The sequence below is a fragment of the Aethalodelphis obliquidens genome, unplaced genomic scaffold (assembly GCF_003676395.1).
Source record: "Aethalodelphis obliquidens isolate GAN/ISIS:26980383/991018 unplaced genomic scaffold, ASM367639v1 scaffold98, whole genome shotgun sequence".
NCBI classification, from domain to species: Eukaryota; Metazoa; Chordata; class Mammalia; order Artiodactyla; family Delphinidae; genus Aethalodelphis; species Aethalodelphis obliquidens.
In genome coordinates, this window is record NW_020838042.1 from 2099677 (window position 1) to 2115076 (window position 15400).

The 15400-nt window shown below is 33.4% G+C and overlaps 1 protein-coding gene across 3 annotated transcripts in view; it reads right to left on the reverse strand.

Moving 5' to 3' along the window:
- Nucleotides 1-15400, reverse strand: part of DMD (dystrophin) — a 2234319-nt gene that overhangs the window by 1214052 nt on the left and 1004867 nt on the right. For all 3 annotated transcript variants that reach the window (XM_027096086.1, XM_027096084.1, XM_027096085.1), the window contains exon 42: nt 9780-9974. In XM_027096086.1, coding sequence (XP_026951887.1) covers nt 9780-9974 — 195 coding nt within the window. The remainder of the gene's footprint in view (nt 1-9779; nt 9975-15400) is intronic.

Sequence of the window (15400 nt, forward strand, 5' to 3'; positions counted from 1 at the left end):
TAACGCTGTTGACACTGGGAGAACATGCTTTCTATCACAGCGTTTTACATTTGGGATAGAAAAGCAAAACCACTGTTTCATGTAATTGTTCTGAACCTAAACGCACAAATTTAAGAAAACCAACAAACGACAAAACAAAACATGTTAACAACATGTTTTGTTAGGATAGGGATCTTAATACTCTTCCTCCTTTCTTTATCTTTTTGGAAACCCCAGAGATTTCCCTAAGGGTGAGAACATCCTTTTGCCTCAGGTTTGGAAAACTCAATTTGGGAATTTGTAGTAGTTGGTATCCATTAATTAAAGTGATTTACAATACATAGTTCTTGATTTTTTCCTTGACTGTTTAATTACATGCATTAGGATTCAGAAACAAGCAGACAGGTAAAAGTCATTGTATTAGATTGAACTATATGCAAATGCCAATGTTTGAACATTTTGACCCACATAATGCCAATTCATAAGATTCAACTGAATGTTATTAAAGTATCAACATGCTCATGACTACCATTTTAAGCAAGAAAATTGATACAGATCAGCTTTTTTAAATGGCAAAAGAAAAACAACAAAATAAATAACAAAAATAAGTCTCATAATTCCAAGGGAAAAAAAAACACTATTGATTAAAGTATCCTTCACTTAGAGCTTCAATGCTTTTAAATAGTTTAAGTCATGGTTCTGAACTCAGAACAAAGGATTCTAAATTACTGACATAGAATTAGGAAAAAAAATGAATTCAACATATTTCAATGAAAAATAAAAGTCCACATAAAACAATAATGACAATAACAAACTAAAAAATAGCATCTTATTCTTGGTAAAAGCCATGGAACATGGAAACATGGAACAATTTAGAGCCTGCATCCTCAAGAGTAATATTAAAAAATGAGCTATTCATTTGGCACCTAAAATTAATAGAAGAATGAAAAATTTTACCTCTGAATAAGTAATACTCAGCTTTGGAAAGATAGTAAATATGATTGAAAATAAGTAAGATTCTCTAACCAAAGTTTTTGTCAAAAGCAAATGTTTTTTAGCCTATGTGCATTCTCTTCTTTTACTTTTTTTTAACTTTAAACTTTTTTTTTTTAATCTTTAGGCTACTTGCCAAATCTGGAAATAACTTTATGTATATTTTATGCTATTATTAACATTTTACTTGAAGTTTTTTTTACAGTTAAGTATGCAATTTTATGTTTCACCATTTTAAAAATTTATTTATTTTATTTATTTATTTTTGGCTGTGTTGGGTCTTTGTTGCTGCGCGCGGGCTTCTCATTGCAGTGGCTTCTCTTGTTGCGGAGCACGGGCTCTAGGCACGCGGGCTTCAGTAGTTGTGGCATGTGAGCTCAGTAGTTGTGGCTCGCAGGCTCTAGAGCACAGGGTCAGTAGTTGTGGCACATGGGCTTAGTTGCTCCGCAGCATGTGGGATCTTCCTGGACCAGGGCTCAAACCCATGTCCCCTACATTGGCAGGCAGATTCTTAACCACTGTGCCACCAGGGAAGCCCTCACCACATTCTTAAAGGCAATTTGTTTGCAGGATTATTTACATGGAAATTTAATTTACAATAATTTTTAAGACTTTGGATATGTGATGAAGTAATACGGGTTTTGCAAAATTGGAAATTTATATAATTATACATGTTTTACAAGAATTTTTCTAGATAATCCTACATGATTTCACTTTATCTTCACAATATTACTGCTGAGTAGGCTGGGACAGGTATTATCATTGATCTAATTTCAAAGTTAAAAACACTGAGACATAGAAATTTTATGTGGCTTGCCCAGGACACAACTATTAAGAGTCAGATTCGGTGTCTAAATTTAAGACTTTCATGTTCAAATCCAGTGCCTTGCCAACCACTCTAGCCTATTTTTTGCCATAACCATATAATGCAATCCAAGTGATTGGGAAAAATATTACTAATATTTTAATTATTTGTGGGTTTCTTGCCACACACTTTCATAAATGATTGGTTTAAAATTCAGTGTGTACAAACCTAGAGCAAATTTCTCCATGCTGGTATATATGCTTAGTTTGTTAGAATTCATACATATGGATGATTTAATTCAATGAGTTTGGATATAATGTAAAAGAGACTAATTTTGTTTCTTTTTTTAAATTAAAAAAATCAGTTTTTATTCTTGGAACTACTAGATTAGCATTATTCTGTCCTCTTCAATCGCAGACTTCATACCTGGATTTACCAGACTGTCATCCATTCATTCAACAGATGTCCACTGAGTGCCTATTTGTGGTAGGTACCGTCCTAGGAGTTGGAGATATAGTGGTGAACAACACAAACAAGATATTTTTTTCTTCCTAGTGGTTATGTGTATGATGGATGTTGGTCACCAGAGGGAAAAAGTCAAAAGGAGTACGTGGCTCATTTGCAAACCACTGCAAACGGTAAAAATTGTATCTTTTGCTGTGGCTGACTCAGTATCACCATCTTAATTAATGTAGCTCTGCAGTTAAATGGATACACATACACTTAAATGCACGTATATGTGTTTTAAGAGTTATAAAATCCTGCATGATTGCTTTCACATTTTAAGAAGGTGGAAATAATAGCTTTAGGCAGTTTTAGTTAACAAAAATGCCTTGAGACCCTTTGTAACTTGGCTAACAGAGGAGCACACAACTTTCATTTCTGAGAAAAAAAGGATGAGAGAAACCCATTAGTAGCTGTTGTGACAGCAGCCATTGGGGAGTAGATCTATCTCAAACCTGAGAAAGAGAAATTGGAGCACCAAAGACTCAAACTCCAGTTCATTTTCACTCTCTGGAATTTGTCTTTATCTGACAGATGAAGGCAGCATCCTATATAAATCTAATTCTTATCCACTTTATGCCTCATCTAGTCACCAGGCACTACATTAATGACATATCAAATTGGGAAGGGTGTTCAATCAAAAGGCATTAAAGTACTTATTAATTAATTTTTTCTGAGCTTCTAAAGAAATTTTTTTAAAGTTATATTTAGTGGCTCTATGGTAAGGTGTCCTTTCGATTTTTTTTCCCCTGCATTGTTTATGGCCACATGTCAAAATTATTTCCTAAATACAACTATATACTTTGGTGGAAACATTCTCCATAGGATGATGCACTGTCCTTACATAAGTAACCAATCAGTAATTATATATCACAGATCAAAAAACATGACATCAAAAAAAAAAAAACCATGACATCATAATTGGTCAAAGAACAGCTTGAATAGTTCATGAAAAAAAGGAAAACCTCCACACAACTTAATTGCAACCACAAAATTTCAACCAGCATCATGAATTGTAAGTTTTAACATGGAAGTTTCTGACTTCCAGAATTTATAGGACGCAAATTATCAAAATAGTCTTGCTAGGAGAATGGAAGGAGGCGGAGTGAGTCCTTAAAGTACATTTTAGCAAAGATGGGAGTAAACTGCAGCATGGGGATCAAAGTAGGACAACTGATGGGCCTGATAAAATAATGGCTGGGAGAAAAGAATGAATAATTTTCTATAAAAGAGAGACATGTAGAAAACATAAAGGGAAACTATCAAAGTACATATAAATATGAATTATAATGCAGTAAATATCTATAATATCTCCACTATAAGAGAAGTAAAAATTGAGGTACTATATTAATGATTTAAATATGATTTCAATTATAGCAAATAGATTAATATTTGTAAAGTACTTCACAAATATAAATAGCAAGTCAATCAAGCAAATAAAATAAATAGCAAATCAAATAAATCCCAAATCATAAAAGCAATTGAAAAAAGCAAATATATTTATAGCTGAATAAATGTGCTAGTTGAAAAGCTTAAACATTGTCCAACACCATACACAAAAATAAACTCAAAATGCATTAAAGACCTAAACATAAGACTAGATACTACAAAATTCTTAGAGGAAAACATATGCAGAACACTCTTTGGTGTAAATTGCAGCAATATCTTTTTGGATCCACCTCCTAGAGTAATGAAAACTAACAAATTGTAACAAATGGGACCTAATTAAACTTAAAAGCTTTTGCACAGCAAAGGAAACCATAAACAAAACGAAAAGACAATCCACAGAATGGGAGAAAATACTTGCAAACGAAGCGACTGACAAGGGATTAATCTCCAAAATATACAAACAGCTCATGCAGCTCAATATAAAAACAAACAAACAAACAACCCAATCAAAAAAATGGGCAGAAGATCCAAATAGACATTTCTCCAAAGAAGACATACAGATGGAGAAAAAGCACATGAAAAGATGCTCAACATCACTAATTATTAGAGAAATGCAAATCAAAACTACAATGAGGTATCACCTCACACCAGTCAGAATAGCCGTCATCAAAAATCTAGAAGCAATAAATGCTGGAGAAGGTGTGGAGAAAAGGGAACCCTCTTACACTGTTGTTGGGAATGTAAATTGTTACAAGCACTATGGAGAACAGTATGAAGGCTCCTTGAAAAACTAAAAATAGTACTACCATATGATCTAGCAATCCCACTCCAGGGCATATATCTGGAGGAAACCAAAATCTGAAAAGATACATGCACCCCAATGTTTATTGCAGCACTATTTAAATAGCTAAAACGTGGAAGCAACCTAAATGTCCATCGAGAGAGGAACAGATAGAGAAGATGTGGTACATATATACAATGGGATATTACTCAGCCATAAAAAAGAACGAAATAATGCCATTTGCAGCAACATGGATGGACCTAGAGATTATCACACTAAGTGAAGTAAGTCAGACAGAGAAAAGACAAATATATGATATCGCTTATATGTGGAAACTAAAAAAATGATACAAATGACCTTATTTACAAAACAGAAACAGACTCACCCGCTTTGAGGCACAGACTTTCACAATTACCAAAGAGGAAAGGTGGGGGGGAGGGATAAATTAGGAGTTTGGGATGAACATATACATGCTACTATATATAAAATAGGTAATCAACAAGGACCTATGGTATAGCATAGGGAACTCTACTCAATATTCTCTAATAACCTGTGTGGGAACAGAACCTGAAAAAGAATGGATATATGTATATGTATAACTGAATCACTTTGCTGTATACCTGAAACTAACACAACATTATAAATCAACTATACTCTAATATAAAATAAAAATTAAATTAAAATTTAAAAAGAAAAAAAAAAAGAAAAACTTGATTTTTCTCAGAGAAATCATGAAATGATTACATTATTCCAAATGTTATAGTCCAAAATATCAGTTCTTACAATGTGGTAACATATTAATAAAAGTCATATTTTTCCATGCACCAAACTATTCGATTATAAAGTTTAAGTAGAATTCAAAAAGCATTTGTAAACAAATTTTGCCTTGATACTTTATATGCTCCATGATTATTTAATTTAGAATAATTACAATATTCTTTTGTTTGAATAGTATTAAACTGGTGAAAAATCTAACCCTTTATCTAGCATGGCCCTGTATTACAATTTACACAGAGACATTAATTATTTTATTTACCTTCAGATATTTTGTTCAGATTTGTATATACAGTACCTCCTTCTATTATCTAACTTTCCTAATACCAGAATAGAAAACCAGTCAGCTTGCTCACGGCATTAGTTTTGTCTTCATTCAAGTGACTGACATTATTAAATTTGTGCTTAAATGTGATGAAATAGATTCCAAAGGAGAAAGATTTTGACCAGAGTGATAAGATCTCCATTGCCAGCACTTTTGCCCGTGCTTCACAGCAAGAGTGGAGTACCGAAGGCAAAGTTATCAATGAGAAGAAAGAAATCTTACATTTCTCAAGTGATCTTTCTACCAAGTTCACAGGACACCTAAATTCTCCTGAGCCCCAAATCTGCTGAGAATGGGCTTTTATACACCCATGCTCAAGTTTCTGGTGAACACAGAAATAAATCTTCTATCTTCTCTCTGAAAACATTTCCAAAATCTGAAAATCTCTCCTTACCACCCTAGCCCAAGCCACTGGCATCCGTTCTTCAACTGTCCTCCTTGTTTTTACCCTTGATCCCCTACAGTTCTACTCTCAGTGGGGCAGCCAGTGTGATCTTTTTAAAGCATAAATCCGATCACATCAGTCATCTTCTCAAAAACCTATCTAGCTCAGAATGAATGGTAGTCTTTATGACGGTCCACCATTTGTTTGCTTATATTCTGTCTCCCTCTGCTTTAACAAAAGCTGTATGAGGGCGGAGTCCATCGGTTTTGTTTACTGCTTTTTAAGCACTTAGAGCAATGCCTGGTGTATAGGAAATGCTTAATAAAGATGTTTGAATGAATGAATCCTCCCTCACTCCTTACATTATTGCCTTGTCCTAATAATTCCTTTTAGGTCTCAAAGGTCCTGCATAAAAGCTGAACCAGTCAAAGAAGACTGAACGACTTTTGCTTTATGATCTTTGGCTTTTTCAGCTACAAAAAGCTCTCCCCAGTGCTGCTGAGGTTGAACAAAGGCTGCCTTTACTTCTTGATCTTACCTAAGCTCTACATTGGGCCCAACTGTCCTGTCAACATCTGTGAGTTTTCTCCATTTGTCTACACTTCTTGTCACTCACCCTGGCTACTAAAGACACAAAACATTTTATCCACCTCAACCAGAGCATCTTTAATATCATCAGTTTAGAATCTTTAATATCATCAGTTTAGATGAGACAACTGAAATGATGCATGTCTGACTTCTTTCTTTTCTTCCCTTTCTTTTCCTCTTCCTGCCTTCCTTTTCTCCTTCTTTATTTCCTTCCCTCCTTTCTCCCTTCCTCCCTCCCTTTTTCTCTTGCTGAAGTATAGTTGATTTACAATATTATAATAGTTTCAGATGTATAACATAGTGATTCAATATTTTTATAGAATATATTTCAAGTTATTATAAAATATTGGCTATATTTCCTGTACTGTACAATATATCCTTGTAGCTTATTTATATCTAGTAGTTTGTACCCTTTAATCCCCTACCCCTATCCTGTCCCCCTTCCCTCTCCTCACTGGTAACCACTCACTAGTTTGTTCTCTATATCTGTGAGTTTGCTTCTGTTTTGTTACATTCGTTTGTTTTGTTTTTTAGCTTCCACATATAAGCAATAACATACAATATTTTTCTTTTTCTGTGTGACTAATTTCACTAAGGATAATGCCAACAAGCACATGGAAGTTGCTTGCTTCCTTTTATGGAATCTTTTTGAACTGGCATAGATTCAGTGAGAATTAGAACTCAGGACATTTTTCCTATGAACTGGCCACGCCAGTCCTCAGTATTCTACCATGTTTTACCCAAATTCACCCTTGCTATGCTCAACATAGTACCCTTGAAACCACTGCATGAAAGGTGGTACAGTATAGGGGTTAACAGCTCAGAGGTTAAATCTACTTGGCTTGGGTGCAAATCCTTGCTCAACCGATACTAGCTGTGTCAACTCTGTCAAGTTATTTTACTTAATATTTCTTCAGTTTCTTCATCTATAAAATGGGGATAATAATTTTAGATATTTCATAGAGTTACGGGGAGGATCAATTAGTTAATACAAGTTATCGAGTACCTAAGCCCTATATACAAATTGATCCCCCTTATTGCAAAAGATAAAGCATAGTTGTCATCCTTATTCTAACCCATGCTCTTATTTTTGTCCTAATAATTCACCTTTATCCATGCCAATCCCTAACTGAGCAACTAAGGCCTAATTAAGCAACTAATTGATAATATTGGCTTTGATATAAGGATAAATATTACTTTTGTGTGTGTTTCTCATTCATCGCTAGGTATGCCTTAGCTAATGTATTATGTATTAAATGCAGATTTACAATGTAAATAGGTGTTTATCTGGTTAGTTCTTGTCAAAATGATTAGGTAGCTTTTGAATTCAATACATCTATGGAAATCATATGTGCTATATTATTTATATTTTGTTCAGAAAGTAATTATTTTAACTTATTGCACATTATTTGTGTTGTATTATTCTTAAAAAATATGTATGTTAAACCACAGCGATACCTACTACAGTTCTGTAATTTGATTCATGCAAATGTGTCAGGAATAAAATCAACCACAATTTAATTTCAAACCTTCTCAACCAGCAGCTGTACAATTTATGCACTGCTTTTCTATTTTTACTAGTAGATAATGACAATGATGAATGCCTTTAAGAGGAAGTACATATTCATTGAAAAGACTGAAATCAAAACTATCCCCCTTCAGAAAGCTCATAGAGGTAGGAAGCCCATTTGCTTGCTGCAGGAGATATGCTGGGAGTGAGATGGAATTATGCCCCAAACTCCATCTAATGAGGACTCAATAACCAATTAAATTAAAACTGCGGTAATACTTTTTTTACAAACCACAGTAATCAATACCATTGTAATTGGTGTCAGCTTTAATACTATTAAATATATCTGAAAGAACAAAATTATTAGCTATGATTGCAGCCAGGGGCCCATCATTCTGAGTGTGTCAGGGTAAGAGGTATGAAGACAAAGATATTCAATTGGCAACTTAATAAGTTTAGGGTTACTGCTCTCCTGACCTATATGTCCACGAACATGGAAAGGAATGAATATTAGCTCATTAGCAGTGATTTACATATTGAATGACAATGATGAACTTACAAACTGTGCTGTCATGAGAAATTAGTTAATGTGAATTATGACAGGCATGCTGGCATGTCTCCTTTATCAATTGATTTTCTTTTCTTCACTGTACCCATAAGTGATTTGACTTTTACTTCAAAGAGAATAAGAAATAGCACCATACCAAAATGATGTAGTTCCAGAGATCCATGCATCCCTTACTCTATTTTAGTGTATAATTTTGTAGCTTATTTGATATGATGTAAGACATTAAACTCAAGTCACTCGAGATATTGCTACTCTGATTTCTAAGACAAACGTCTTTATCTATTTGTATAGTTATGCAAATATGTGATATGGAATGAGATCCGAAGACATTCATTTAGAGTATAAAATACTTTAGCTAATAGGTGCTGCTGAGAGCAAACTTATCTTCTGTCTATAATCTTATGCTATTTGCTTCGGCAAATACCAAGCTCTGGCTATACTATTATCTTTCATTTTGAGTGTGAAATGTATGATCACAAAAATTATCTTGAGACACACATTATTATGTCCATTTTCTTGATGCTACATTTATTTATCTTCAGACACTTCCCTCTAAAATTCAAACCCTACTTCTTCATCATGTTTTGTCTTATCAGAATTCATAAGCTTATAGTCGGTGATTTGAAAAAAAGCTGGATTTGGTTGGAGGCTTTTGCCTGGTGATTTTAAATAAAGTATTTTATTGCTTTCTATTCAATTAGATATCATATGTTGTGGTATTGATACTGACACTAATTTGAAATTGAATGTGAATATTATAAGTGGAAATAGAAAATTAAAACTGTATACAAAAGATATAATTTAAAACCTCATTTAATTTCCCCTTTTATGGGAAAAGAAAGACAAGTAATGTATCAGTTGGGAGTAAACTGTTTGTCTAGCAAAGCTTGTTTTTTGGAGAGTCCTTTCTGCCCTGAATGTATAAGAAACTATTATTTTAGTGCGTTCCTTTGTTTTAGGAAGTCTCTTAACATTAAATATTATAAAATACCTATTCAATTTTATGTTTCTCTTTCTACACTAGATTTCTAAAGCTAACCATCTTGTAAAGTATTTTAAGATTTCCATGTGTTAAGTCAGAATGCCTTCACGGTATACATTTAAGTAAAATGTTCTGGTACAGCAAATGATCAATATGATGACCTTGTAAAATCTGAATGAAAGTGCTTTGCTTTTACCTTCAGAGACTCCTCTTGTTTGAAGAGATCTTCAAAGTCTTTAGCACAGAGGTCAGGAGCTTTGAGAAGTTGTTCCACTTCTGATAGGGCTTGTGAGACATGAGTAATCTCAGTCAGGTAAGTAGAAGGCACATAAGAAATTTCCAAAGGCATTTCTTCAGTCATCACCATCACTGATTCTTCATGGACAGTGTGCTGGTATAGATATACAAAAGAACAATTCTTTTAGCTTCCTAATATTGAAAAGACCTCTATTGAATTCATATAGATTCCAGATTATAGCTGACAGAGGGCTGGAAAGTGGATCAAAAATGCATGATGATAAGTCTAGTAAAAAGGTTATTTATTATTTATATATCCTCTCTTCCAAAACGTGTTAGAAGCATTTTATAATAAGAGATACACAAACATTAGCACCATGAATATAAGATTGAAAGACCAAGAGCCGTAAGGTCATGAGAGGGGTAGTTTTACCCTAAGAAAAGGATACTTTTTACAACTGGATTTAAAAATGTAATTCTAAGCTTCCTGGAAAACTAAGTATGGGGTGGGATGTGAGGGGTCTACATCTATGATATTCATACCAAAAGGAACCTTTCCTATACTTTTTTCCCCTAATCTTGACTGAGGTACAAGAGGGACAAAGTGGTTTTGCTTGGTAGCTAACTTTCTATTAAGCACCTTCTCCTCCAAATTCCTGACATCAGCTGTCTCTTTGTTTTTTTTTTTTAACATCTTTATTGGAGTATAATTGCTTTACAATGGTGTGTTAGTTTCTGCTTTATAACAAAGTGAATCAGCTATACATATACATATATACCCATATCTCCTCCCTCTTGCCTCTCCCTCCCACCCTCCCTATCCCACCCCTCTAGGTGGTCACAAAGCACGGAGCTGATCTCCCTGTCAGCTCCTCTCTTTGATGCTAGATTCTTGCTAAGTTAAACTGCTTATTAAGGTACTAGATAAGTAGGACTGAGGATGAAATTTACACTTTAATAAGAGCTCCTGAAAGCCTGAAGATCTAAGGGAGCACCAGCCTCTCCTCCTGCATCTACACTTTCCTATCTGCCATTCAAGTGTTAGGACTGATGGGCATCTGGGGCTCAGAGTCTGTTTGGACTTGGTCAGGAGTGCCTCTTTCCCTATTCCTTATAAGAACAAGGAATAAATACTATTTGGAGTGCAAATTCAGAAAGATAAATGACCTCTGCTCTCTTCTGTCTATACTATAAGCAGCAAAACTCTTGTAATTGAAACTAGTTTTCCAGTAACTTTGTTTTGAATTGATGAACTGCCATCTGCCTGGTGATGGGGTCAGCTGAGGGTTTCAGTGGCAGGGTCTCTTGGGGAGTTCTGATGATAAGCATGCTAACACAGCCATTTATTACTGCACAGCCTTTAAGATGAGACCATCCTCATTTTTGCAGTAATGTAATTAAATGGTGTTTAGGATCCCAGACTGAAGCTACACAAAGATGAGTTAAAATATAAGCTGGTCCATTTATGCTTTCATTTTGGTCATTCAGGTCCAGGATTCTTGTACTCACTTCTTAGATAATATAAAAACAAAATAATTCTAATTTAGATGTCTCATCTACTTATGATACTACAAATTCATAGAATTACACAGATTAACTTATATCACACAATTATACCTTTTAACAAAGTTTTGTTTAGTGTGTATACCTTGACCAAATACATGACACCTATTCCTTCATGATCAATGGAATGGTAATCTACATGTACTTCTAATTTTACATTTTAAATAATATTAGAATTTTGGGCTAGAGTTGGAGGATTTCATTCCTTCTATTCTCTTGATACATAGTATCTAGTCATCATAGATAGGAGAAGTGGTGCATACCAGGTGAATAAGGCAAGCTAAGGGATGATCCTGTGAACTTTTATGAGAAATGGAATATTTCAAAATAAGTCTTTGATACCATTGGGAAACTGTCAACTCATTTTCTAGAAAGTTCAGCTTTATAAATTTTGAATATTCTCATTTATTATAAAGTTCTAATAGATACAATAATTTTTAATACAGAGAAATGTGTCATAATTTTCATATATGATAATAAGCTGTCAAAAAGTAAACTGAGACACTCAGGTATTTGGAAATCTAGGTTACTATATACCCCTTAAAATATATCAGTCCTTTTGACACAGTCATGCAGGTCTATAATGAATAAACTATATCTACTGAATGCCTTTCAGTTTGGTTTAATAAAAATTTCAGACAGTTATTAAAAAATCAGTGTAATTGGAAGTATCATGTTCATTTTCTCTTCTTTATGCAAAATCCATGCACTCATATTCAGATTTTGCCTTTTCATTTGAATTTCATTAACTCTGCCTTGAATAATTATATCCTTCTGAATCCTGATGTGTACAAATCCTGTCTAACCTTTTGAAAATCAACTTGCTTTTGTTAACGTTCTTTACCACCTTATACCATTACAGATATTCATGCATCATTAGCATGGAAGTGCTGTAGCCATACTATTTTTTTATTCCTCTCTGTTCATATTCATTTCTAATGATATATACCCAAAAGAATACACTATCCTCATTTTCTGGGAATGAAACTGAAGAGATGTGGAAGAAAGCCCAAAAGTACCTATTTTTATTAACAAATTGAAAGCTCAATTGAAGTTTAGAAAGGATTATTATGGGACAAAACTATGATTTGTAATACCTAAAGTTGAGATGAAAACTGGCTTCAAATTTTGAGCTCTGTAAGTGGGCATAGGTATCACTCATAAAGTTTTTAATAAACTTCTGTTTCTCTAAAACTTCAGTTATCACTTTCTTTTTATTACTTAAAATTTGATTCTTGAAGAGCCACATAACTGCATGAAATAAAAGCAATCCTGTTTTGAAACAAATGAGGCATTATATCTAAGTTTTTAAAACAAAATGTTTTCCTCCGTGATTTAAAGGACTTCTCTCTCCTCACTATAAAAGTTTCAAATGAGTTGTGGTTACTGCCTCATTTATGAGTTATGAGGTCAAAATACTCAAGAAGAAAAATGCACTATATGCCATATCATTATGAGATATTCTTTTTTAAAATACCGATGTATCTAACATAAATGTGGTATATAGAAAATAGGTCAACACATTCAAAGTCTAACTAACCAAAATTAGCCAAATACCTGGACAAAAAAAGTAATGCAGTGATGGAACATTTTTTTTTATTTCATTAGTGTTAATAAAGACAAAGATATGTCAAATCTTCAAAATAATACAAGATTATTTATCAATAATTTAAAGTGAGCTATCATATGAAAATCTGCTAATTTATATCTTATCTTTCTCCAAAATGGCATTCTTAATTATTACAAATTATTTAAAATAATAATACAATGGTATATAAATCCCAAATAGGATTACAGGCTTTTATATGGGTTCTGATGGGTCATAAATAATATGGTAATGGAAAGACTTAAGTTATCTAAGACAGGTAGCTTTCTCTCCTAGTCTCAAAAGTCTTCAGAGAAAAAAATTAAGTTTCCTTCTAATAAGATGGACAGTTAAGCTATTTGTATTTATTTCTCTTTGATCATTTATAGAAATTATGACCTAAAAAGGCAAATTAAATAATCAAATTTGGCAAAAAGAACACTGCATTAATCCACAGACTGAAAAAAGACTCAAATTATATGACATACGATAAACAAGAATATGACACAGCTGAGATAGGTAGGGGTTTAGTCTTTCCTGTTCACAGTTTTGGATACACATAAATGGCATGGCAATACTAGCGTTCTGACAGTACTTGGCTTTGCGTGCTTTTAATTAAGTCACTGTGCAGAATGACCTTAAATAATCAGCCTAATGAGATCACATGAATTGGTTATGATCTTAGATGAAGAAAACAGTGACAAGAGAGCATTTTCTCTCAGGAATTTCCATCCCTCTTCACTGCATCATCTAGAAAACTGCCTATATGAAGTTATGTAACAAAAAAAAGGGGAGGATCAATCCTAGAATGATCATGAAGTAGTGCATCAACAAACTGTATTAAGCTTATAATTTACCCCTTTGGTTCAAAAAGAATAAAACACAATAAATACATAAAATAATCAGTATAAAATATTGCAGAAAGTCATCCTTTATATCTATATTATTTATTTTCTAAAATTAGAATGAATTTTTGGTACCAGGCAAGCTGGCAGGGAACAGATAATCAGGTGGAGCTGGATGTATTAGTCTTTAAGAACAACCTACTTCCAGGAGGCCAGGTATGTGTAGTGTTCTGGATAAAGGGTATGGATGCACCTGTTCAGTGATCTGCCTTATGTTGATTCTTCCCTTCCACATCATCCAATTTACTTAATTCCTCAGGGCCAAGCTAAATTACCATCTAATTAAACTGATAAACTGAATCTTGATAATGTGTTAATGGCTTATAGTGGTTTAAAGTATTATCCTTCACAGGATAACATTTGCATTTTAATATGGATTTTCAATACATTAACATAAAGTAGTAACTTGGTAGAATTCTAGTCACTAAGTATGGCCCGTGAGAGAAACGAAAGGAAAAGCCTTTGATTCCCACCAAGGAAAGCACCAACACATCAGCACCAACATATATGGCCTACCCCATAAGAAATTACCAGTAAAATAACATGACAATTAAACAGATAAGGTTATTTACCCTAGGTACCTTACAATGTAAAATAAATGCAGCAAAGATTCATGCATAGTACCTAGCCTATAATAGGTATTCAAAAAATTTGTTGAATAAATGAAGAAACTATCAACTTAAAAGGATAATTTTTTAAAATAAATATTTGGCTAGAACTCCTGGGATCTACAGCTATAACATAATTTCCATTTTGGAATTCCCAGAATTCAAACAGGAATATTTTCTTCATTTCATAATATAATCTTCATTGGTACAGATTTAAAAGGTATTTCTGATTTAACTAAACAACATTTTTTCCAACTTAATGCACACAAGCTAAATGCTGTTACACACATGTGTCTGGCTCTTCAATTGTCTCTCAGATTTTAATGTAACTCATTATATGTGAACAAAATAAAGCCATTATTTGAAGTACTCTTATACAGATAATTTTAGCAGATATTAATTTTAGCCTCTTTACGGAGGTCCACAATGCTTATTAGCAAATTGAAGTGTCTGAGAAGGCTTGCAGTCAAGAAATTTTTTTATCCTTTCTAACTCTTCCCAAAGTGTCCACATAAAACTTTTAATTTATATATCCAGTATATATTCGTTTAATAGCAAGCTATCCTGATACCAGCTTGGGAATATGCGGCATAGGAATTTTTTCATAGGTGCACATGTGAAAATGAACACACATATAATGAATTTGATGTGAAAACAAAATTAATACAAGAAAAAAATAAGTATGGAATTACTTTAACTTCTGCAAGTATATGTCACCTCATTATATCACTTAATTTCTATTGTCCTGTGGATCTTCCACTTTGAGTAGACTTTGCAGAACAGACTTCCAATAGTATTAATTTCTATGCTACACTTCTCAAGCATCTCAGAAAATCAGGCTGGCATTTATGTCTATATCATTTAATGTGGCAACTAAGTAATTATATCTGAATGTGCATGTGCCATAATCCTGTTTCTG